Here is a 24,562-nt window from a genome sequence, read left to right on the forward strand (position 1 = left end):
CTCTCTGCTTCTTCTCATTGCTTGATTACGCTGCATCTACTGTACATCCAGGAGAGCTCAGTGCTGCATGGCATGTTGTGGCACAAAAGTCTGCTACACCGAAAGCGCGCAACTCTAAATTCGGACTTGCCTGTAAAAACCCAATTTTTAAAAATGGTTGCTTAGAAACAGCCACATACTGTAGCAGAGGTCTGAAAGATGAACCACGATGTAGGAGAGGTTAACTGGTTATCAATTAATAAAAAATAAGCGCTGAATGAAAATTTATATCAAGAGAAAAGGGAAAAAACAAGGCTGGCTCGACAGCTAACTAACGTCCACACAACCACATCAGGGTCTACCTGCAGGGGTATCAAAGGTACGGCCGGCCCAGCCCGCAAGCGAGTTTAATCCGGCCCGCGGGATGATTTGGTAAAGTACAAAAATAGTACAGTCCAACTGAATAAACAGAGTCGCCAAATGGCCGGTGTTAGTTGTACACACGACACAAGTAAAATGCGTCTCTAAACTTATTTTACTGCGCTTTTATCATAAACTTGACTCTCAATGGGCAATATTGACAGCAGTTCTTTTAAATTATACTGTATATCATGATTTTAACGGTCCAGCCCCTGAGCGAAAATGAGTTTGACACCCTTGGTCGACTGGAATGTTAATGAGCATTAGACAACCTTTCCACATCTTGCAAGATGATTTTTTTTAATACTGTGCAAGGAACCTGTTTACAAAATGTTGTAAAACTCCATACTTTAATTAATTTGAGAGTCATGGCATTTACTTGTGGACATTTTATGTTGTCTATGGACCAAGACAATTACCCTTTTATTTGTTTATTTTAGCAGCCATTATGTGTACCACATTGTTAGGGTACCGAAATAGAGACATGAACCCTTTCATACAACCTGTAACCTGATAAACTGTCCGTTGTAGTACCGTATTGGCCTGAATATAAGACGGTGTTTTTTGCATTGAAATAAGACTGAAAAGGTGGGAGTCGTCTTATATTCGCGGTCTAGACATTATACCCATTCACGATATTAGATTGCCCCAGATAGCTGCTGAATTTGACTTCCCAGGCCAAAGTGAACCCCTGTCACGAAGAATAAAAATAAAAATAGCGGTTGCACGAAGAAGAAAAATAGAAAATAGCGGTAACAAGGATAAGAGAAGAAAATAATAGAAGAGATAACAGAAAATGGAGAAACGTAGTGACAATCTGGAGAAAAGTGGGTCGAAGATCGGCCAGGTTAACCGGCAGCTGAGGAGAAGTTATGATGTAATTTACATTTCAAAAACCCGAAGCCATTCATTTACAAATGTGATTGCACTTTAGATTTGAATGAGGCAAAATAACATGCTCTTTCTTTCAAATATATTGTCATAATTATTTGTTTCAGATGTACTGTAATTATTTTCTGTATAAAAATTAATTTGGGGTTCAAAAAGTCTTTTTTCAAACTTGAGTCTTGAAAAAGAGGGGGTCGTCTTTTAATCAGGGCTGTCTTATATTCGGGCCAATACGGTAACCGCTGTCCCTGAAAGGGTGAAGACACAAGGCAGTAGATTGGTCATTTCCAAAATGGGTGAAGACACACAAAAATAACTTATCATTTTGTAATAAAGAGCATGTGTCAAGTAGTCCATGGTTTATTTGGTTCGATTGCAGACTCTGACTCGCCTTTGCAATGTTCATGTTGTACCAATATCATTTGTCACTTGTTGCCAAAATATCACCAGACTTTGCTCATGTAGAAAAATAATGCGATTTGAGATATCCTTTCCGCCGCTGTTGAGTAATAGTGATATCATTTTAATCTGTTTAAATGCTTCTAAGTTTGTTTAAAACATGTATTCCCTATTTCTAACAATATATGCAATACATAAATAGCAGCTTTTTGAATAAGACCAATTAATGCTTCATACATTAAATTAATAGTGGGACACATCTGAAACAAAATTGGGATTTATTCTAATTTGGTGTAATTTGGTGTCCTTCTCTGTTTCAGATGACCGCTTCATCCTGAAGCAGATGCCCAGACTGGAAGTCCAATCCTTCCTGGACTTTGCTCCCCACTACTTTACCTACATCACCGGCGCTGTGCAGCAGAAGGTGTGCATCACAAGCTAGCAAATATGCACGTATTCTCTCTGTTGACCAATACGTTTGTGTCACAGAGGCCGACTGCTCTGGCGAAGATTCTCGGCGTTTATCGCATCGGTTACAAGAACTCTCAGAACAACACTGAGAAGAAACTGGACCTGCTTGTGATGGAAAACCTTTTTTATGGACGCAAGATGGCTCAGGTAAGTCAAGTCTGGATAAATGTCCTGGAAAATCTTATTTTCATGGGGCTACCTCATGGTAGCCCCTTAGCGTTCAAATAGTTGAACGCGATGGACATTGGTGTGAAATTCAAAATGACAAAGTTGGTTCTGGTGTTCTTTGAAATCGATATACCGTATTGGCCCGTATATAAGACGGTGTTTTTTGCATTGAAATAAGACTGAAAAAGTGGGGGTCGTTTTATATTCGCGGTCTAGACATGATACCCATTCACGACGCTAGATGGCGCCAGATATCAATGAAGCGAATGCTGAACTTGACTCCCCAGGCCAAAGTGAACCCGTCACGAAGAATAAGAATAAAAATAAAAATAGCAGTAGCACGAAGAAGAAAAATAGCGGAAAGAAAGAAAAGAGAAGAAAATAATAGAAGAGATAACAGAAAATGGAGAAACGTAGCGACAATCTAGAGAAAAGTGGGTCGAAGATCGGCCAGGTTAACCGGCAGCTGAGAAGTTATGATGTGATTTACATTTCAAAAACCAGAAGCCATTCATTTACGAATGTGATTGCACTTTGGTTTACATATTTAAATGTTCAGATATTAAGATTTAAATGAGGCAAAATAACATACTTTTTCTCTCAAATATATTGTTAGAATCATTTGTTTCAGATGTACTGTAATTATTTTCTGTATAAAAATTAATTTGGTGTTCAAAAAGTCATTTTTCAAACTTGAGTCTTGAAAAAGAGGGGGTCGTCTTATAATCAGGGCCGTCTTATATTCGGGCCAATACGGTACACCGTTGGTTCTGGTGTTCTTTGAAATCAATATAATTCTTATTTACACATAATAATAAACTAAATAAGTCCTTGATAATGTCAGGATTGAATATTTACTGCGGCTGCCTACCAATGTTGGTTATCACAAATGCCAATTGTCGGCCGCTCTGTCAAAGTAAATCGAGTTCTCGTTTTGGCGCAGTACAAATGAATGAGAACTTAAGATGTCCTCCTTGCCCCTTGCAAGGTATTCGATCTAAAGGGCTCATTGCGAAACCGCAACGTGAAGACGGACTCGGGCAAGGAGAGCTGCGAGGTGGTGCTGCTGGACGAGAACCTGCTCAAGCTCATCTACGACAACCCGCTGTACATCCGCTCGCATTGCAAGTCGGTGCTGCGCGCCGCCATTCACAGCGACGCCTACTTCCTGTCCAGCCACCTCATCATCGACTACTCGCTGCTGGTGGGACGCGACGACACTACCGATCAGCTCGTGGTCGGGATCATCGGTAAAAAAAAGAACTCGTAACGGCCGCGCTAAAGTCATTTTTGTCGCATTCTCAGATGGTGTCTCCTTTCACAGATTACATCAGGACTTTCACTTGGGATAAAAAGCTGGAGATGGTCGTGAAATCCACTGGAATTCTGGGAGGTCAAGGTAGGGCTCGCTTTGTATTAAACCGGTGCGCTACTCAAACCTAAGCTCATTTTTCGCGTTGAATGAAGATCAAACAGAGGTGGTCACCAATCTCGGGATGACACAGAAAAATAAAGTAGATCCAAAAGTTTTACAGTTTGTGACGAGGAAATGACTGCCTACCCGAGTACAGACCTGACACGGAGGCATGGGATGCACTTTTGCAGTGTGTCTAGTGCAGAACATCATTATTGTAGCTCACGTGTACTGTTGTAAAATACTTCTCCTGCCGCTTCAGATTCCCGTTCTTTGCCAGTGCCATCGGTGAATTGCAGATGAAACTTGGAATGAGAATAATTTAAAAAAGATGCATCGCAACAGTTCTGATCGCAAGCTGCAATTGCAGACTGCTGACCGCTAACAACTTTCGGTGATGCAGGTCATGTGCCACTGTAGGTTAAAGGTGACCTTTTGTGAAATTGAAACTGAATGATGCTTTGGGTGCAGTATACAGTAACACAACAATATATAATATTCATAACACAGACACATAAATCTTTTAATTTTTTTCCCATTTCTCCCTACACCCCTTGCGATCGACTTGGGACCAGTCCGCTTGATCGTGATAGACTGGTTGGGCAGCCCTGATGTAGGCTGAAGACTTACAGATAAAATATCTGAATTTAGCAAAAAAGCACCCAGATGCTCCACAGTGGTAATTGCAAATGATTGTGTGGATAGAGGAAAGCAAACACACTACACTGTGTAGAAGAAAATAGGAACAGCACACCAACATCAAAACTTGATCCCAACCATGAAGTTTCATAGTTTGGGACTGCTTTGCTTACTCAGGGCCTGGATGCCTCACTAATTTTTTATTTATTTGTCTTTGTGTTTGTCTAATCTTGTTACTTGCAATATGAGTTGGCCTTTCAATGACTGATTTATGCAGAAATCTCTCTAATTCCAAAGTGTTCACATTCTTTTTCGAGCAACTGTAACTAATCACCACAATGTCATTCTGCAGGGAAGATGCCTACAGTGGTGTCGCCCGAGCTGTACCGCGCCCGATTCTGCGAGGCCATGGACAAATACTTCCTCATGGTGCCCGACCACTGGACTGGATTGGGTGTCAACTGTTGAGCAGGACACACCCCTGAGATGCTTGAAAAACAAGGTTCAATATTTCATGTAAACTGAGAGCATTTTATAAAATTGTATTTACCAACAGACAAGCATGTCACCATTCCGTACAACACAAGCGATATTCCAGATTTTTTTTTTTTTTTTATGAGTGCACTTTTGTGGAAATCAGTCATTATTTTATCTTGTGGACCGTTGATGATGCTGTCATTATAGTTTGCTACTGTAATTTAAAGTTTGAATATGTACAGAGATGATGTAACTATTAAAACATTGTTAACATTGATTTATAAGTACGTATGATTTCTTTGGGGGGGGGGGGGGGTGGCAATAATTTATGTTTGAGCAGTCTTGGCAAAGAACGGCCAAAGGAACATAAAAATGGTACACTGCATTCTTTAATCCAGCCCACCAAGCATTTACATAAAGTGTCCTGTAATATTTGTCGCATTTATTAGGCAGTGTTCCCCCCCGCCCCTAAAATTGATTTATTAAAATGCTAAGTATATACATTCAGACCTGGGGCAGAAAAAATATAGAGGCCATACCACAAGATGCAAACCACTCATCAGCAAGAAGAATCGGAATGCCAGCTTGGATTTTACAAAGAAGAGATGAGCCACACAAGTTTTGTACCAAAGTTGTATGGACTGATTAACCCGCTTCAAAATGGATGCAAAGGCCAAACTATGAATGGCTTCAAAGCACACAAGCTCATCCGTGAAGCATGATGGCGGTCATGGCATGGCTTGGGTTTGCATGGCTGCTTCTGGAACGGGCTCACTCGTCTTTATTTAGGATGTAACTCATCATGATAGCAGCAGAATGAATTCTGAAGTCGACAAACCCATTTTGTCGGGCAATTTACAGAAAAATGCATTCAAACAAATCAGGAAAGGTTTCATTATGCAACAAGTCAGTGACACTGCCGGTGAAGGCCCTCGTTATCAACACAACAAAGAACTTCATCAAAAGTGGAAGGTCAAGACTGGCCAAGTCAATCACTGAACATGAACCTTATAGAGCATACTTTTAATCTCCTGAAGAGGACAATGAAGAGGGAACCCCCCCCCCCCCCCCCCCCCCAGAAACAAACAAGAACTGAAAGAGGCTGTAGTAAAGGCCTGGAAAAAAGTATTTCCAATGAAGAATGCAGTAGTCTTCTTTTAATATTGTCTGTTCCTTTACTTTGGGCAAGGACTGTACATTTAAGTTTGTTTGTTTGTTTTTGTTTTTTTAATTATTGGTTCAGAAATTCTAATTGAAATGTAGTTAGAAAAATCAGGAAGTATTTCAATTAAATATTTTTACATGCTGCATGAAGCATCATATTTTCCTAAAATGAGTACATAAATTTAGATTCATTTATACATTTGTCCACGGCGATTGGCTGGTGACCAGTTCAGCCTACCGCCCAAAGACAGCTGGAATAGGCTCCAGCATACTCACGACCCTCGTGAGAATAAACAGTTCAGAAAGTAGTGATGGATATCTATTTAATTGAGGAAAGTAATACAATAAATGTTTTGCCAAATGCGTTTTTTTAATGGTACCCAAATGAGTTTCTGTTTTATGTACACTTCTAGTTGAAATTTGAAATTACCGAATAAAGCCTCAAAATGTTAAAGTTGGAGTGTGACAATTACAATTGAAGATAAATATAATAGTAAATAGTAAATTTAATAGTAAATAGTAATAATAATAATAAATTTAATAGTACTCACAGCTGAAGTAAAGAAGTAATTTTAAAATATATACTGTACAATGATAGGGTCCGCAAATAATGAAATTGTATGCCCACTGAAATTCATTTGAAAAAAAAAGTTACACCCCCCCAAAAAAAAACAAAAAAACAAATAAACCCCCCCACACCCAAAAAAAACTGAATACAATTATTGGTGACTGAAATAAATCAGCGAATAAGTGAGTATATAACGTTTCACAAATTTCTACAACTAAGCGGGAAATTACAAGAAAATCAATCTAGAGTAATTTGCAAGATTTAACTACTTTTTAAAAATAGACTACCATTGCGGACAAAGATCCTTTTAAAATATATGGAAAAAAAATCACAAAGAGACATTTTAAGTGAGAAAAAGACAAAAGCAAAACTGCAGCACATTTATTTAATTTGTTTTTCCAAAGTGTACCATTCATATATAAAAATGGCGAAGGGTGGTCGTACTGCATCAGGAACTGCTTTGAAAATCACCCAGAGTGACGATTGTCCCGACTCGTGAAGCTCCTATTTGTATTAAAACCACACATTTCACACACTTCAACATGTATTATGCATTAAATTAGGTTCTTCTTCAAAAAAACAAAACAAATGTGTCCGTATGGCCAAGAGTTATACAAAGCTTGGAAATCAACGTGATACAAAAGAGCGCAGTACTCATATCAGCAGTTTCGCCTTCACAAATTTTACGACCAACAAATATGTCCATCAGCTCATAGCCCAGAAAAAAAATTCTGAATTTAAATTGAAATACTGTATTGTCACTGTCAAATGACAATTGAGTTGTTTTTTAATTCACATAAAAATGACTGATAAAACTCACAACAATTGGAGCTATTTCGACAGTCATTTACATCATGTTGCTGTTCAAATCTCCAAGGAAGGAACATTTGGTTTATTCTAGTAGTTGTTTGGCTTTACTTGATCGGATAGCGAATGCTTGCTTTCGAAACCCTGCGGGTCAGGCTGAGTCTGTTTGTCGTCTTTGTCAAAACAATGGACAAAAACACACGCAAGTATCATACTCAAGACTTTCCAAGAAGGAATTGCAGTAACAGATTTGGAAGGTGTACGAAGGAGCATTAGGGCCACACTGAAAAGGAAAGAAAAAAAAAACAGTTCAAAAATCTAATGTTTTGGTAAAATTAACGAATTAAAATCTCATACAAAATATCTATCTATCTATCTATCTATATATATATATACAGTATATATATTAATTCATCATTCATCTTCCTAACCGCTGAATCCTCACTAGGTTTGCGGGGGGTGCTGGAGCCTATCCCAGCTGTCTTCGGGCAGTAGGTGGGGGACACCCTGAACTAGTTGCCAGCCAATCGCAGGGCACACAGAGACGAACAACCATTCGCGCTTACAGTCACACCTAGGGACAATTTGGAGTGTTCAATCAGCCTGCCATGCATGTATAAAATATTATTTTTGCAAACAAAACACAAAAAATTTGATCCCAACCATGATGTTGGCGTAAACGAGAGCGCGACATTTATACAGTCCTGTATAAATGAAAAATGTTCTCATTGTCGAGACATCTACCAGTAGCTAGAGCCTAGCTACTGGTAGATGTCTCAGGTACTGCCTAGCCGCTAAGGAAAAATATTATGTATAATATTCAGACTCTTTTTTTTCACATTACATTTTTTTTAATTACTAGAAAATCCTGTGAATAACACTTATTTAAAAATAATTTAAAAAGATCCCAAATTTGGAGGGTAATTATACAGTGCTGTATAAATAAAAAATGTTCACATTAATGAACAGAAGCTTGACAGTACCTCGGGTTTAAAAAAAAATAATAATAATAAAATCACTGATTTATAGCGCATTATATAAACACATTTTCTTCACATATTGTAATTAAAAGTACCGTATTTTGCGCACTGTAAGGCGCACCTAAAGGCATTCAATTTTCTCAAAAGCCGACGGTGCACCTTATAATCCGATGCGCCTTATACATGGATAAATATTCACATTTTTTTAGTATTTTAAATGTTATGTAAAGGGCTTTGTTACAGCTGCAGCGGTTGTGAAAGCTCGACATAAATAAAGCTGTATTGTATTCTATTCCCTTTAGCATAGCTCCATCAAGTATTTAGCACTGCGCAACCGCAACCACTATTGTAGCTTCTATTCTATGCACCTTGTAATGCCCTGCGTCCTATATATGAAAACAGTTTTAAAACTGGGCGTTCTTTGAAGAAGGTCCGCCTTACACTCCGAAGCACCTTCTAGTGCGGAAAATACGGTCCATTTAAAATCAGTTCTAGCGTTAAACAGACTGAAAAGCAAAGTAAAGCCATTTTAAAAATACACCTTACTTAAATTACTCCAAAGTGCGTGAAGTGCAAGATTTTCGAAAACATGATTTTTGAACGACCTTAATCAGAGGTATGGCAAACGAGAGTTTTTAACCTGGATTGACAACCAATTACACTTGATTGGTATATCTTTCATCATTCTTATTCACTCGAAAAAAAAAATCTTTTTAGGGTGACTGGGGGAGGGGCCACATTATTCACTGCTCTGCGCCGTTCACAGGATTTTACGGCTTTTTTTTTGTGTGTGTGTGTCCGTAATGCTCCTTGGTAAGAGTCCCAACACCCATCACATCAATAACGACAATGAAATGTGCTAGTTGTGATTGGGGTGACATTTGAACGTTTATGTACTATTTATCTTTTTTTCCAGTAAAAATTGTTGATTTAAAAAAAAAAAAAAAAAGCAGACATCAAGGCACACATTTAATGGCACATTGCTGGTAGGTCGTCACGCGGAGGCTTTCCATTCAAGTGCTGGCAATTTGTGTGTACCATCGTGTCAAAAGAAATGCATTTCGAAATGTCAGGAGAACCTGCGCGATGTCGGGAATGTTTTTCGGCAAAGTTTTTGTCTTGTTTCAAGAGGCTAACCTCGGCTAACCCTGATTCGCAAATGTCAAAGCAAGAATGTGTGCACACATTTTGGGAATCTTTCCGACACAACCGGTCACCGTTTGTGCTTCAAGTAACAATAAAATAAATAAAAGCAACGTACACTCGTAACGATATTTCCGCCAACGTTTTTTTATCTCGCCATTTCTAACTTTCTCATTTTTCAACTTTTTGTAAAATTATGACTTTGTTCTTTTTGGCGTAAGACTTTTTCTTGTAAATGACAGCTTTCTCACTATAATTACATTTATTCTTGCAAAATCAAGATTGCTTTTTTTTTTTGTTGTAATATTTCAACTTGAGTGAATTTTTAAATCCCAATCAAATGTTTGTAAAATTACAGAGTTACGATTTTTCTTTCTGTAAAAGTAGGACTTTGTAGAATCTAATAAAAACAATTATAATGAGCAATTTTTTTTCTCCTCATAATTTCATGACCTTATAAAGTGATGAACTGTTTGACTTGCTTCTGGCAAGTGATTTTTGACGTTCTTCATTATCTTCAACTTTGTCATGAAGTTGTGACTTTTGGCATAATACGCCAACTTGTTGCATAAAAAAATATTCTTGGTAAATGACCACTACCTTTTCTGTGTTTTGAAATATTATAACCACTCAGATTTTTGTTTCAAGGAACGAGTCGACTAAACCTCTTTTTGTAATAAAACGTTAATGGACCCAGTGCCTTCGCCACGTCTTTCCAGTGAATATTAAGTATCAACATTATGATGATTATTGTGTAAAAAGCTGATTATTTAGCACATGAAACAAAAATATCAACTAAAACAGCTAAAATCACATTGACCTTTTCACTTTGTTTTGTACAAAATAAAGACCATCAAAAATGGCTTCTTCTCGCTTGTAAAGACAGAACCGACCGGGTGGCGAGTCGTGCCACCGCCCCGGGGCCGAGTACCGAGGTCAATTTGGATTTGAGCACCCGTGTGTAGAAAGGAGAAACTGCAACATGCAAATGACACGCCTCAACTTCTTCTCCTCGGAAAGTGGGCAAAGAGAAGAATCCCGCCAACCGGCAAGGGTCAGAAAGTTTCCGAATCCTCAGAGTCGTTCTCTGTGGTGCCCTCACTGGAAGGTCCGGAGGGATTCCTGGCGCGGCGCTGGTCCCGCGGGGCGGCGGCCGCGGCACGGTCTTTGTGCACCTTAGGGGGCAGCAGCCTCAGTAGGGCGCCAGGGGAGGGGGCGCCGGAGCTGCAAGGGGAGCAGAAAGGCATCATGGTAGCCAGAATGAGCGCCAGGCAGTCGGCCACCTCGCGGCTGGGCGCGCAAGCCAGAGCGGGGGTCAAACCTGCGTCACAGAGACAGAAGGGGGGGGGGGGGGGGGGCACAAAATGGCCGGGAAGCAGAGATGGCGAAGCGAGAGACAAAAAGAGGGACGAGGCGGCATTCGTGTTAGTGTTTCAGCGGCGCACAAACATAAAAAGGTGGGGCTGCACAGTTCAGGCATGCAATAGATGGGCAAAAATATTAGGTCACTTCTTAATCAACGAGGACCGCTTAGTTCCCAGTTGATCATCTTAGCAAGACGTTTGTATGTGTCCTACTTTATGCGACGCTCCTTAATGACACGCCTGGATGAGTTTGCTGTGGAAGAACTTTTGTCCACCATTTGTAACGCAACTTGCACTTGGTCAACTCAAAAGACGCAAACCAGCACCTTCGACTCGATTGACATTGAAGATTTCAACAATGGCTCATGAATAATTTTGCATTCATTACAATTAGTAATCATTTTTGTGATAATTCAAGTACCGTATTGCAGGGTGTGTATTTAATAATTATTAACAAGATTTTTTTTTTTTCATCCATCCATCCATTTTCTAATCTGCTTTATTCTCACAAGGGCCGCGGGGGCGTGCTGGAGCCTATTCCAGCTGTCTTCGGGCAGAACCGGTTGCCAGCCGGGCACATAGAGAAAAATATTCATCCACGCTCACATTCACGCCTAGGGACAATTTAGAGTGTTCAATCAGCCTGCCATGCATGTTTTTTTGGAATGCGGGAGGAAACCGAATACCCGGAGAAAACCCACGCTGGCCCGGGGAGAACATGCAAACTCCACACAGGGAGGCCCGAGCCAGAATCGAACTCACGACCTCCACACCGTGAGCGCGACTACAGCTGTACTTTGAGTGAACAATTCCGAAAAGCTGAGTGGGGACCCCCATAAAAAAAGTAAATGCGTGCGTAAAAGCTAAAGTGAACATTGACGGGGAAACTAGCAGGCACACAAAGGCAGATGCGTCTTGCCGGGCCAGCCAGGTCCATCCTACCATTTTCGTCCACCGTCTGAATGTTGGCTCCTCGGGACAGAAGCTGCTGGACTGCCTGTTTTAGTCCACTCCGAGCCGCCAAGTGGAGAGGCCTGATGAGGTTTGATACTGTTAGAGGCAGTGTCAATTTTGTGTGTGGCTGTTTTCCCCCGTTTCGCCCGCAAGAAACTCACGTTTGTAGCGCAGCGTTTGTGGCGTTGATTTGTGCAGAATCGGGCAATTTCTCCAGAATAAGCAGGACACAGTCTTCCTTTCCCTAGAAGTGATCAAATACGCTAATGAGTTAGACAGGTTAAGAGCAAATTTTAATCACAGATGGCTTTATAAGAAATAATTATACATTTAATTTTGAAAACGCTTTTCATCGTACTCAAAGACACTTTACAAGAGTTCAAAACACGGGATAAAAATGTCCACTATCAAGCTTTAGTGGCTGCATTTACAGCAGCTCCTATACTTTTTGTTTTTCTACATTCTTCCTTTCATAACTTTGCTGCTGTGAATTGGGAATTTCTCCATTGTGAGATGAATAAAGACTTTCTTATTATTATTCTTATTTATGTATCCATGAATGTAGTGTTTATGCTGATTTCAAGAAATGTCTTTGTTTTAGTTTTTTTAGAGCACATCATATTTTTGAGATTTTAATGCATTCGTTTTAATTCTGACCCATACTATTTGCATCATGTGGATATTACCATGCGTTGTAATTTATAGCTATGACGTTTCATAAAGTCGATTAGCAATTCAATGTGTTTTGATGAGGTGTCCGATAGACCCCCTAGTGGACACTTACATTTTTACACGCTAGATGCAGGGCAGTGTTGCTGTCTTTATCGGTGTAATGGAGGCAGTTGTTGGTGCTGTTCAACAGAACCTCTGGACAGGACACACACACGCAAAACAATTCAAGAAAAAAAATGCGCTTTTGTTAACACATCCAACACAACGGGAAGTCCAACGCATACCAAGGGCCCCGACGCGACCCTTCTCGGCCGCCATCATCAGCGCCGTGCGACCCAATTGGTCCACAGCGTCAACTGGCGCGTCATGGGAAAGGAGCAGCTGGACGCAGTCTACGTGACCCGAGAAGGCCGCCGCATGGAGAGGTGTCCTGAAGGACGAAAGAGGAAGAGCCCATTGAAATTCCATTAATATTCATCTATTCCAGGACCCACAAAAACATTTTTGTTATGTGTTTTAATAAAGAAAAAGAGCACTGCACTAAGCAAACTGGAGGAGAAGAACATGCACGCGCGCGCGCACACACACACACACCTGTCCTTAGCATCTTTGCAGCCGGCGATGTCAGATCCCATTGCCTCCAGCAGCAATGATGCGCAAGCCTCATGGTCATTCAGCCTGTTAAGACGGCAAACTCGTTGAACTTGGCCTCATGGGAAACATGAGAAGAATCACTTTTTACGACTTGCGTACAGTGAACCCCCGCATATTCACAGTCCAGTATTCACAAATTCCCCTAGTTGCAGAGTTTTGGGGAAAAACTCACCTACCTTGTACTTTCCAAAGAAACCTAAGTAATACTTTCACCATTTAGTGTTATCTTGGTATAAAAGAACTATGTTGAAGTGAGTTCAAGACTTTCATTTGGACAAAACTAGTGCTTTGGTGGCATCTTGTGGCATCTCAGTCTCAAGGAACTATGCTGAAGTGAGCTGAAGAGATTCATTGAGACTGAACTTGTGCGTTGCCACTCCCCTTGTGGCAACTACGTAGAAGCAAACTTTTGGGGTGACGTCAGCGACTACCCTGTCAATAACGCTTTCAAAAAATGAATACTGGCAGTATACCAATTTCGAAAGGCCGTGTGAACGCGTGCAAAAAAACAGAAACTGACATTTTGACCTTAGCCTGAGTACTGACTGCATGTAAACTTCGACAATTACTGGCACAAGTGTGAAATTGAAATCACCAAGTCAATCTTTCGTTATTTGCCTTTTTCTGTTTCTTTCTTCTGTTACAATTGGGAACCTTTACAGGAACACATTCTAAATGTCACCCTATAGAGCCATGAAGAAAAAAAATATGAGAACACATCAAGATTCACATAAGAACGGTGCCTGAATTGCTGCGTACTTACACAGCGCAGTGCAGAGGCGTGAAAGGGTTCCCATCAATGCAGCGACAACCTTTCTGCTCCAAAAGAACCTCCACACAGCCCTCGTGACCTAATCACACACAAACGCACATTAGAAAGATGCGGCTACGCCCACTGGCCTCGACGTCCAAACACCAACCGTGGTAGCAGGCCCAGTGCAGCGGCGTATAGCCTTGGTGGTCTCTGAGTGGAGGCATCGAATCGAGCTCGGGGCAGGTCATGCCGAGCAGCTCGCTCAGCCAGGAGGCGTGGCCTCTTGCCGCCGCGAGGTGAATGGCAGTGCGACCCTGAGCATCGCCCAACAAGATGGACGCCTCTTGCTCCAGCAGGCACTGGACGCACTCCTCCTGGCCACATAGTAGCTGCAAATATTGGTGTAAAAACCCATCGCTAATAAATGTAATGCAGTTGAACGGATTGTATGTAATCGAGCACGACTGATTCTCAAGGCCCTGGGAGGATTAGATTGACATTGCAGCTCATACTGTACATAAACTGCTTGGAGATGGTCTTACCGCCTTTACTTTTACCCTGCTTATCTAAAGTTTTCTTTCTAATCTTTGAGAGCACTTTCTCCTCCGCTTCCTCTGGTCCATGTTGAGTGTGGTCTACTTCAAAGAGCACGGTGACCACTTGTCACCCTTTAAATAGGCCAATTTAATTTCTAAGGGTACCATCATTTTTGTCCAGGCCTGTTTCCTGAATTTGTTTTTCAAAATCATTCCGTTGAACCTCAATCCATAAACACTGTCTGATTTTCATTTTTTAACTTTCATAAAATTTGTATTTATTGTTACTTTTGTCAGATTCAAGTTATTTCTGTGACCGCCGTGGGTTTTTCTTTCATTAAAAGAGGGTTGGCAATTTTTTTTTTCCAGGCTGAAATCTGATGAGACAAAAAACATTTTAAATCCACACAGGGTACTTAAAGCTTTTAGGAAAAAAATAATAAAAAAATCATGAAACAAATATTCTAATTTAGGTTGAAAATTTAGGTCAGTGCCTCTGATCGGATTTGCTGGCCTCGACCATTTCCCACTCATCAAGTGATGTGAAGCTCACTCACCCCGAGGTGCAGCGCAGTCAAGCCGTGCTTGTCGGCCATGTTGACATCCACCTCCCGCTCAAGCAGCAACGAGACGGCGTCGACGTGACCCCCCGCCACAGCGAGCATCAGAGGTGTCCTGCACACATAGACAGCATGCGAATGCGTGTGTGCATCGGTGTGCGTACAAAGACGTGACTTACTGTCCCTGACAGTCGGCGATGTCAGCTAGCTCCGCGTTCCCCGATTCATCCAGCAGGAGGCGCAAACATGTCGTATGACCGTTCATCACTACACAACGGCGCATAAACATAAATGTTAGCACACAGTGAACTCGTCGCTTAACTACAACATGAAACGTTTACCCCCACCTGCTAAGTGTACGGGGGTGCGCCTGTGCCGCGTGTCACAAGTGTGCGGCGACGCCCCCTGCCCGAGGAGAACGTGAACGCAGTCGGCGTGGCCCCGCAGCGCCGCCATGGCCAAGGGGGTGCGGCCGGCTTCGTCCGCCCGGTCCACCTCCCTCTCCCCCTGCAGGAGCACCTCAAGGGCCTGGGAGTGACCGTGGTACGCCTGCGCACAGCCAACACAATCATTTTTAAAAGACATCAATCTCTCAAGAGCAATTTTTTATCGACAGGTCATACATATGGAGTTGTATTCATTTCACATGATGTAAAAGAAGTCATTCGAGTGAGTGAGTAGACAGGAAGTTGCTCTGTATTTAGACTCACAGCGAGGTGCAGGGGGCTCCTGGCATTGGGAGATTCAAGGTCGTCATGGTAACCGTCATCTCTGTCCAGGAGCTACAAGGTCACATGTTGTCAGTGCATGCAACCTGTCAAACTGCACACTTTGTGTGTGTGTGTGTGTGCGTGTGTGTCTGTGTGTGTGCGTGTGTGTGTGTGTATGTGTGTGGACTGACCAGCTCCAGGCAGTGTTTGTGTCCGTAGGCTGCGGCATAGTGAACAGGACTATATCCTTGTTTGTCTTTGAGCGAGGCTGTCGCTCCGCTCTGAAGCAGAAATTCCAAACATCTGAAAAACAATCACAAGCCTGAAGAAAGTCAGAGGAAAAGAGGCATCAAAACAATTCTTTGAAAGAAGAATCTTGCTTCTCTGAATCTGTCCAGGTGACGCGTTCCCCCACCTGATCCTGTAGCAGGGTTATTTTTTTTTGCTTTTTTTTAAACAGAAAAAGTCAGAAAAGCGAACTTACAGTGCTGCTTCTTTCTCCCTCTCTGCCTGAACTCCTTCACTTTCAGGCTCCAGAGCAACACGTCGCCTGAAAGACAGTATTAATAACACATTATTGCACAACACTGACTCATGCAACAGGCAGGAATGAGATGTGTCCTGGTTGAACTTTTATTACCATTTATTAGATTGTGAGCGCGACACAAAAATGAATTATGGGGGGTGTTTTGACCGTTATGATAGCATGTAATAGCATCGGTATTTCTCAAAGAGGACTGCTTTTAAAATATCGATTAATCGAATGGAATCGAGTATCCTTTTCATCACCTGATATCGATTCATGAAACTATTAATCAGTCCTTTTAACAGATCGTTTTGCCATAAATTCATGTGACTCTTGTAACACGTAAGATCTCACTACGCAAGAGTCGCCTATCAAAACAAGAAAGCAGAAGCACTAAAATTGCCAAAGCAGATGTTGTAAAAAAACACAAAGACGGCAATGAACTGAAACATTGTGAGACAGTCACAGGAATGTGAACGTTATTGTCATGTTTTGGTTTGTGACCAACAGGTGGCACTGTGGGGCTTTTCCCTGCAGCTGCACACCTGTTGGTTGTTCGGTAACTAGTGGCTATAAAAGGACTCCCGGCCGACTACTCATTGTTTGTGGTTGTTTGTATGCTGCTGTCATGTTTGTTCTGGTAGTGTTTTGGTTATTGATAGTTTTTGTTTCAGTCATGGTTTTTTGTTTGTTACTTTGTACTTTGTTTGTTTTGGATTTAGTTTTCTGAGTTTTAATTCAATCTTTCAAGTACACCCTGCTCCTCCCCCTGCCTGCTTTTTGGGGTCCACCACTACCTTGCAAGCGTGACAGTTATGAGTCATCAAAACCAGGATGGAAAGGGGCTTTCGAGGATGGGACTTGAGCACCGATGGTTTTCAGTGTGTTTTGCCACTTTATTTTATTTAGATTTCATGAAATGGCACAGTAAGAGTAACCAATGAATGAAGTGTCCAGTTGTCCTCTTACCTTCTGTCCAAGTCGGAAGCTGCAGCATAATGCAGAGCAGAGCGCCCCCACTTGTCGGTGGCATTGATTGCCGTCCCGCAAACCACCAGCGTCTCCAGACACTGATAGTGTCGACTGGCGGCAGCATAGTGCAGAGAAGTCCTGAAGGAGACACATAAGTGGAAAATGCCCAAATATGGGTCTACTGTATGTCAACAGCAGTCGCTGGGATGTTACTCAGTAGAGCGCAGACCTCCGCCAAGGCACAACAAACTACCCAATTCAAATAACTGACATGTGCAGTTTGTGTACACTACGGTTATAATCGTTGAAAAAAAATGGTTTTGCCTTTACTGTGCAGTTTTTTTTTTTTAACTCTTGGTTTTGTCTTTATTTTAGCCAACAAAAATATTTCCCGATTCTAGTTTCTGTTCTTGTTCATACAAAGCACCCCACCTGCCGCAGTTGTCTCTCCTGTTGTGGTCACCGCCACTTGTCAGGAGCAGCTTGACACACTCCACGTTACTGCACTCATATAAGAAACACCAGCATCGTATGAGGCACAAAACAACACATTTATTTGATCACGTTTTCACTACCTATAGGGGAACTCAAGTGTTTTTTGGCAATATGTTACGTGTACTCCCACTCGTTTAAACAGATAATTCAAATTAATATTGTGTTTGTGGAATAAGAATCAAGCTGATTAATCCACCCGTTTTCATTCATCACAGGGGGCTCTCATTTTAACCCCCTGCTGTCAATGGAAACTAACGTCAAAATGCACTCGTGCGAATGTCACGTGACCAAATCCAGAAACAGGTGAATCATGACATTCGTAATGCGGGCCTGAGGCATTTTCGGGTATCCACTTATTTACGTGTACATTGCCAAGAAGAAGCCAAGATCACCCCAGCTACAATTGTTTATGGTATACATGACAGTAACATGCTGCCAACACAGTAATAAGGCCAACTTCAAAATAAACCTTATCTTAACAATAATATGTGGACACCCATGCCTAGGCATGCTTTTAGTTTGAAGTTGTTCGCGGCAGCATGTCATGGCTGACTTGACTTGTCTTCCAAACTGCATTTGGAGCATTTGCCATCACAATCTGTTGTTACCAACGCAACAGCTCCCTAAAATAACGTTCAATCTCCAATTAAGGGCTCTAATAAAAACAACTTGATTTTACAGACGTTGTATTGTATGGCGCCTGTTGCCAGTGATGAGTGACGGGTCCAGCGCTAGCTAGCGCTAGCAAGACGAAGTGACGTCAGAAGCGGTTTTGCTCGGCTAAAACAACACACTTGAATACCGTATGCCTGGTTTGTTAAAAAGTGATCAGTTGGAATGGCTACTGTGTCAGGCTCAGCATCCAAGTGTGTGGAGTCATTTATATCTACTCCTTTTGAAAAATAATCCGTCGGCTCTCTTATATGGAGGACTTGGGCGCTGTTGGCGCTTGCTAGTACCCAGTACCTAACACTCGCTGTTTCAGCCTGTAAAATTGTTCTTGGGCTTCTGACGTCACTAAAACTATAGGGAGAGATTTGTCTAATATCTCACTCATGTTTCATGAGAGGAAAATAGTGTGCTGCTCTGCACAATTTAAATTTAAGTATAAAATGTTACAAATCTAAAAATGAAAACCAGGCAGATGTTTACCATTAAGTGGAAATATGTTCTTTTGTCTTCAGTACTTATAACAAAGAAAAAAATTTTTTTTTGTTTTATCTTCATCCGAATACCCAATTATTCAATAGAATTTTCAGTAGGATATCCGAATAGCAAAATAGTGGATAGTTGCAGCCCTAGGCAATTTGATGTAAATTTCAGTCGACAGCACAGGGCGGTGTCGTGTCTAAATCTCAGCCCCCCGAGATGGATAAAAAACGTGTTTAGACTAATGGGCTCGCATAAAACCTGTTATTGCAAAGATGGGCAAACAGCGTGTTTCGCTGGTTCACTCAAACATATAAAAGGCCTAAAATAACAATATGGCAACGTACTGTAAAGATTTACAAGTTTGTGCCATATTAGCTGCAGATTATTTTAATTACATTTTTCATTCAAATTTAAAGACATGTGGTTTTATTGCTCTTTTTTTTATTGTAAAGTGTCATTGGGTATTTTGAAAGGCGCTTATGAATAAAATGTATTATTATTATTATTATTTAAAATGTCTTTTGGTTTTTTTACACATCTGTAGCGGACACGTTTCACTTTGACATGTGCATGCAAAGAAAAAAATCTCATGGGCACTGGGACCAAAAGTATAAATCCAACCTTGCTTCGTTTTTGGATTCATTTGTGTTCTGTTGGCCAACATTCCTCAAACTTTATTGGAAAGTGGACATTTTCGTAACACAACCCTCACCCTCCGGCGGCGGCGGCGTGCAGGCACGTCCTTCCCTGACTGTCGGGGGTGTCAATCTGAAAGCCTGCACACAGGACCGAGTCGTTACACATTATGCTAAATCTCCGGCCTGAAGAGGGCGGCGCAGGGACACAGAAGGAGCGGGGCAGGACAAACAGCAGCGGCCGCCACAAAGAGAGAAGGACAGGAAGCGGTAGTGAAAGGGACAGGAAGGGGTGGGACAAAGAGAGACAGAGAAGGAGAGACAGGAATTAGTGAGACAGGTGGTAAGGAAACGGGTTAGGTGAGAGTGCATTCGGGTGCAGGATCACTTAACGAAGCACAAACACTGAAAGATAACAAAAAAAAGAAAAAAATGCTAACAGTTAGCCGCCATTCTATCCATCCACGCATGCAGCCATCCATTTTCGAATTTAAAGAACAAAATGTTCAGGATTTGTGAGCTACTGTGGTAAATTTGTATGATTTCAATGTATTCCATGACGGGGGGTAGGGTCGCTCTCTGTCTCTCTCTATCCCTCTCCCTCTCCTTCTCACATGTGCAGTGGGGAGGATCTTTCAACTCTCACTGGAGGTGTCAAGTTCTAAAAAGTGGGTTTCTTGTGCAGAAAGTACCGGTATTTAGTAGAACGAGTTCAAGTCTCATTTTTTTACAGAGAATATTTTCACTGTATGTCTAAATTAGTTTGGGATGTAAATATTCACAATTGGTTGTAGCCAAAGTGTCATATGTATATTGGGAAATGGAAAAAAAAATCCATACCTGCTGGGATTAAAAAAACAGATGGCAGAAATAACGACAGTTAGAAGCTCTCTGACTGCTCTCAATATGTAGTGTTGTTTTTCTCAGTTGGGCTTAGAAACCGAAATATTTTGGAACAACACAATTTCCAAAGGCACGCTGTTATCTTGTAAAGTATCCAAAAACCGCTTGCTCTTGAGACAGCTGTGCCATTTTTTTACCATGGAAAATATGAGAGCCTCACAGCGCAAAATAAAATTTAAAGCGATAGAACTGGAAAAGTAAATTACTAAGCAGCAGAATAGAAATCGTGCATTCTGATCATTTTTGGGAAAGTCATGTTTTGTCTGATTCAACTTGTCCCAAGTGCATGAATATTGACTGTATGTGCTCAGTCTGCGTAACACTGCGGTCAAAAACTGCTCTGGGAGAGGGAGACAATTGTTACAGTGTTCTGAAATCAGAGGCGCAAGAAAAACACAGACCTGAAAGGAGTGTTGTCATTAGTGATCTAGCATGACTCCCAATTGTGATTGTCTATAATCAGACTTTCATCATTCAGAAGCTCCCGAATTGCCTTGTCAAATAGAGGGGCATGCGGCAACAATTTTTGTTTCTGGCATTTCAAAGGTTGACCCAGGTTTTGCCTGGGCCTCCTTGTCATGGTGACTCAGAGCAGTGCCGTTTGCGCCTACCTCTCATGCTATTTACAAATGAAAATTCAGCAATCTCCTTTCATCTTAGGTTCGTTAAATTATGTTGTACATGCTAAATTCATCTGCACGATTTGTATCTACGCCTCTCAGAATCTGTAAAATGAACAGCACAACTATTTGGTGCAATCCAAGGTGCGCCCAGTGCTTGTTTTCGCTCATGCCTTTAGTACAGTAAATCAGCCCTTTTTCTATGCATCCATTTAAATTACCGGTAACCCTTTCAGGTACAGCGGTTATTACAGTGAACAGCTTATCATGTTATCAGGTTATCATTATTGGTGCATGCAAGGGTTAAAACAATGCCACAACAGCAGCCAATGTCACAACTCAAGTCACATGACAAAACGTCCCGCATATTACCTGAGGATAGTAACTTGCGGCAGCAGTCCGAGTGAGCGTTCAAGGCAGCCATGTGCAGGGGGAACATGCCGTGGACGCCTCGCCTTTCAGGAAGCAGACGGACAACAGTGAGCTACGTTTCACCTTGGGTGCAATTGTTGCTTTTTGTCAGCGGGGACGACGCAATACCTGGTACAGTCTGCTCCGCTGGTAATGAGCGTGTTGATAAGCAGCTCGTGGCCATAGCGAGCAGCGATGTGCAGCGGCGTGTTGCCGTCCTTGTCCACGCTGTCGATCTCTCCGCCTGACACACACAACGCCTGACGTTAGCGAAGATCAAATTGCACACTTGAAAGGCATGGAATGAACCCTGTTTTGCCTGAGGGTGTAGTTTTCTCTGTTTGTGTGTGTTGTTGCTCCATGCGCCTTAAGCACTTGCTCCAACGATAATAATCATCAGCTATACTGTTTTCGCATTATGCACTGATGGAGTTTAGTTCGTCTGAGTTTGAAATGTCCTACTGTGTAATCAGCCTTTGAATCCAGTCTTGTGCCAAACATGAGTGACATCATTGTTTACTTCCATGAACCACAAAAGTTGAGTGTATTAAGATGACCCATGAGTGACATACCGATTTTGGCTTTAAGACACACAACAATTATGCTATGTTTGTGGGTTTAAGCGTGCGATTGCTTTTTAGTTCAAGACCCAACTAATACATACTGTATTTGAAAATAGTATTTAACAAATAGTATTTATAACTTCACATGTACCACTGGAAGAAATAGATAAGCACGCAATCTCCATTGGCAAAACGTACCGAGCAGGTCAAGCCACACTTCAGTGAAAGGGGTGATCAAGGATGCTGGCTCAAAATGTGCACACACATAGTGCTCGTTTAGTTATAACGTAAGGTCGAGATTGTGGAAAAGTAATCATCCAGCCCCATCTGGCACAGAATTGGGCACGGTTTCACTGCCTTTTTTTCCCTCTAAATATCAGGATTAGGAAATTATGGTGGGCGGCACGGTGGTTAACTGGTGAGCACATCCGCCTCATAGTGCCAAGGTGCAGGATTTGAGTAGAGTTTGCATGTTCTCCCTGTGCCTGCGTGGGTTTTCTCCGGGTACTCCGGTTTCCTCCCACATTCCAAAAACATGCATGGCAGGCTGATTGAACACTCTAAATTGGCCCCAGATGTGAGTGTGTGTGTGCAAATGGTTGTTCGTCTCTGTGTGCCCCGCGATTGGCTGGCAACCGGTTCAGGGTGTCTCCCGCCTACTGCCTGAAGACTGCTTGGATAGGCTCCGGCAGTCCCCGCACCCCTTGTGAGGATAAAGCGGATCAGAGAATGGATGGATGAAAATTATGGTATTGCATAATTTTTGCCCTCTAAAATTCACAGTACTGGTACAATACTGAAGAAAGAGAAAACTTTTTGACCAGGTTGAAACATCAATCACTGTTACAAAAATTTGAACCCCATCCAAATTTAAATACAACCTGTGTTCTGCTCTGAAAAAAAAAAAAAAACACACACACATCAAGCGGACGACTCACCATTCTGGATGAGAGTCTGAGAGCGAGTAAAGCGACCATGCACTGCCGTCATATGGAGAGGACTCTTCCCGTCTCGACTCTGTAGGAAGGAAAGAATCCCGTCATGAAAAACATCCACAGGTCAAAAATAATCATGTTAGAAAAAAAAATCTGTTCTACTTTAGCGTGCGCCTGTGAGAAACCCGTAATCATGTGTGTTGTCTGTATCAATCCAGATATTTCTTTGGGATGGGTTGTTGTTTTTCTATTCCTATTATACTCCACATATTTTTTTATCAACTTAAAGTGAAATTCACATCTCTGCACAGTCATTGGAAAAGAAATTGGAGGGAAAAAAAGTTACTTTTCCATACCTGTCAACCTTGGCTAATAGCTGCCCTTATAAATGATTATGATTCCCCTTACAAAGCAACAAAAACCCGTCCAACGGCTTACCGCGCATGCGCACATCATGCTTTATCAATCCGACCGTACCCGGCGATGAAAAAAAATATACGATTGAGGATTACTTTTGCTGGTTTGCCATGACAATAGGAGGGATCGACGACGGCATTGTCGTTGGCTACCAGCAGGTGAGACGATCTGGATTTGAGCCAAAATGGTTTTTGTGAGATTGGTTCACAATTGTCCCCCCCCCCCCCGTATAAAAGTTGTAATACGCCGTACATGATTTGAAATGATAAAAAAAACATATAAAATACGGGCAAAACGTACAAGTTGACAGGTATGCTTTTCCGTCGTACCTGCACGTTGACTTCGGCGCCGTTGTTAACTAGAAATTCCAGACAGAGGGCTCCGTGCGTAGAAGCGGCCGCAAAGTGCAGCGGCGTGAAGCCTTTGTTGTTAGGCTGGCTGACGTTGGCGCCGTAGTCGATGAGCTCGCTGACGACAGCGTCCTGGCCATTGAAACATGCCACATGCAGCGGCGTGTTGCCGAAGGCGTTGGACTCGTCGATCTGTCCCCAACAAAAGAAACAAAGATGATTTCAGCCGACCTGATGATAAGTACTGCCGAAATAGAGGGTCAGTACCTCCACGGCGAGGTTGAGCAAATGCTTCACCACTGCCATCTGTCCACTAGATGCCGCCGTGTGCAGGGGCGTGTACCCTCGTTTGTCCTTACAGCAGAGCTCCGCCCCCTGACTCACCAACAGCGACACCACATCCAAATGACCTGCAGGGGAACACAACACATAAATAATCCATCCATCCATCCATTTTCTGATCCGCTTTATCCTCACAAGGGTGAGCCTATCCCAGCTGTCTTCGGGCAGTAGGCGGGGGACACCCTGAACCGGTTGCCAGCCAATCGCAGGACACACAGAGACGAACAACCATCCATGCTCACACTCACACCTCGGGACAATTTGGAGTGTTCAATCAGCCTGTCATGCATGCTTTTTGGAATGTGGGAGGAAACCGGTACCTCTGCACTGTGAGGTCGACGCGCTAACCACTCTAGTCTTCTGGCCTTAACACTACCAAAAGCCCACATTTACAACCTAAATTCTTTGTTTCGAACCGGGCAGAGGAAGTTCTCCCCATCCGCCGACAGAAAAAAAAGTAGCCTGAACATCATTGTGACCTGTGGTAGTGCTAAATCTCGATTCCCATTCTCCAAGTTTG

The 24,562-nt window shown here is 42.1% G+C and overlaps 2 protein-coding genes across 6 annotated transcripts in view; one reads left to right on the top strand and one right to left on the bottom strand.

Moving 5' to 3' along the window:
• pikfyve (phosphoinositide kinase, FYVE finger containing) overlaps positions 1–5,132 on the top strand; it is a 30,224-nt gene extending 25,092 nt beyond the window's left edge. For all 3 annotated transcript variants that reach the window (XM_086123631.1, XM_086123629.1, XM_086123630.1), the window contains 5 exons: positions 2,007–2,110; positions 2,176–2,304; positions 3,314–3,575; positions 3,650–3,724; positions 4,731–5,132. In XM_086123631.1, the coding sequence (XP_085979757.1) occupies positions 2,007–2,110; positions 2,176–2,304; positions 3,314–3,575; positions 3,650–3,724; positions 4,731–4,846 (686 nt within the window). In that variant the 3' untranslated portion in view covers positions 4,847–5,132. The remainder of the gene's footprint in view (positions 1–2,006; positions 2,111–2,175; positions 2,305–3,313; positions 3,576–3,649; positions 3,725–4,730) is intronic.
• Positions 5,133–6,928: 1,796 nt separating this feature from the next.
• The window catches only part of ankrd44 (ankyrin repeat domain 44), a 29,953-nt gene continuing 12,319 nt past the window's right edge, over positions 6,929–24,562 (bottom strand). The window contains exons 7-28 of one of the 3 annotated variants that reach the window (XM_086123994.1): positions 23,968–24,110; positions 23,680–23,892; positions 22,937–23,015; positions 21,565–21,679; positions 21,397–21,479; positions 19,579–19,642; positions 17,652–17,720; positions 17,217–17,357; positions 16,206–16,271; positions 15,913–16,024; positions 15,722–15,793; positions 15,359–15,560; positions 15,191–15,278; positions 15,009–15,126; positions 14,082–14,304; positions 13,925–14,012; positions 13,102–13,185; positions 12,792–12,937; positions 12,620–12,702; positions 11,997–12,079; positions 11,824–11,915; positions 6,929–10,838 (exon numbers count right to left, since the gene is read on the bottom strand). In XM_086123994.1, the coding sequence (XP_085980120.1) occupies positions 10,573–10,838; positions 11,824–11,915; positions 11,997–12,079; positions 12,620–12,702; positions 12,792–12,937; positions 13,102–13,185; positions 13,925–14,012; positions 14,082–14,304; positions 15,009–15,126; positions 15,191–15,278; positions 15,359–15,560; positions 15,722–15,793; positions 15,913–16,024; positions 16,206–16,271; positions 17,217–17,357; positions 17,652–17,720; positions 19,579–19,642; positions 21,397–21,479; positions 21,565–21,679; positions 22,937–23,015; positions 23,680–23,892; positions 23,968–24,110 (2,630 nt within the window). In that variant the 3' untranslated portion in view covers positions 6,929–10,572. Of the gene's footprint in view, positions 10,839–11,823; positions 11,916–11,996; positions 12,080–12,619; positions 12,703–12,791; positions 12,938–13,101; positions 13,186–13,924; positions 14,013–14,081; positions 14,305–15,008; positions 15,127–15,190; positions 15,279–15,358; positions 15,561–15,721; positions 15,794–15,912; positions 16,025–16,205; positions 16,272–17,216; positions 17,358–17,651; positions 17,721–19,578; positions 19,688–21,396; positions 21,480–21,564; positions 21,680–22,936; positions 23,016–23,679; positions 23,893–23,967; positions 24,111–24,562 lie in introns of all 3 variants that reach the window. The other 2 variants (XM_086123995.1, XM_086123993.1) reach the window with 2 other exon arrangements.

Source organism: Hippocampus guttulatus, chromosome 11, assembly GCF_054856545.1.
Source record: "Hippocampus guttulatus isolate MCC_2025c chromosome 11, RoL_Hgut_1.0, whole genome shotgun sequence".
Lineage (NCBI taxonomy): Eukaryota > Metazoa > Chordata > Actinopteri > Syngnathiformes > Syngnathidae > Hippocampus > Hippocampus guttulatus.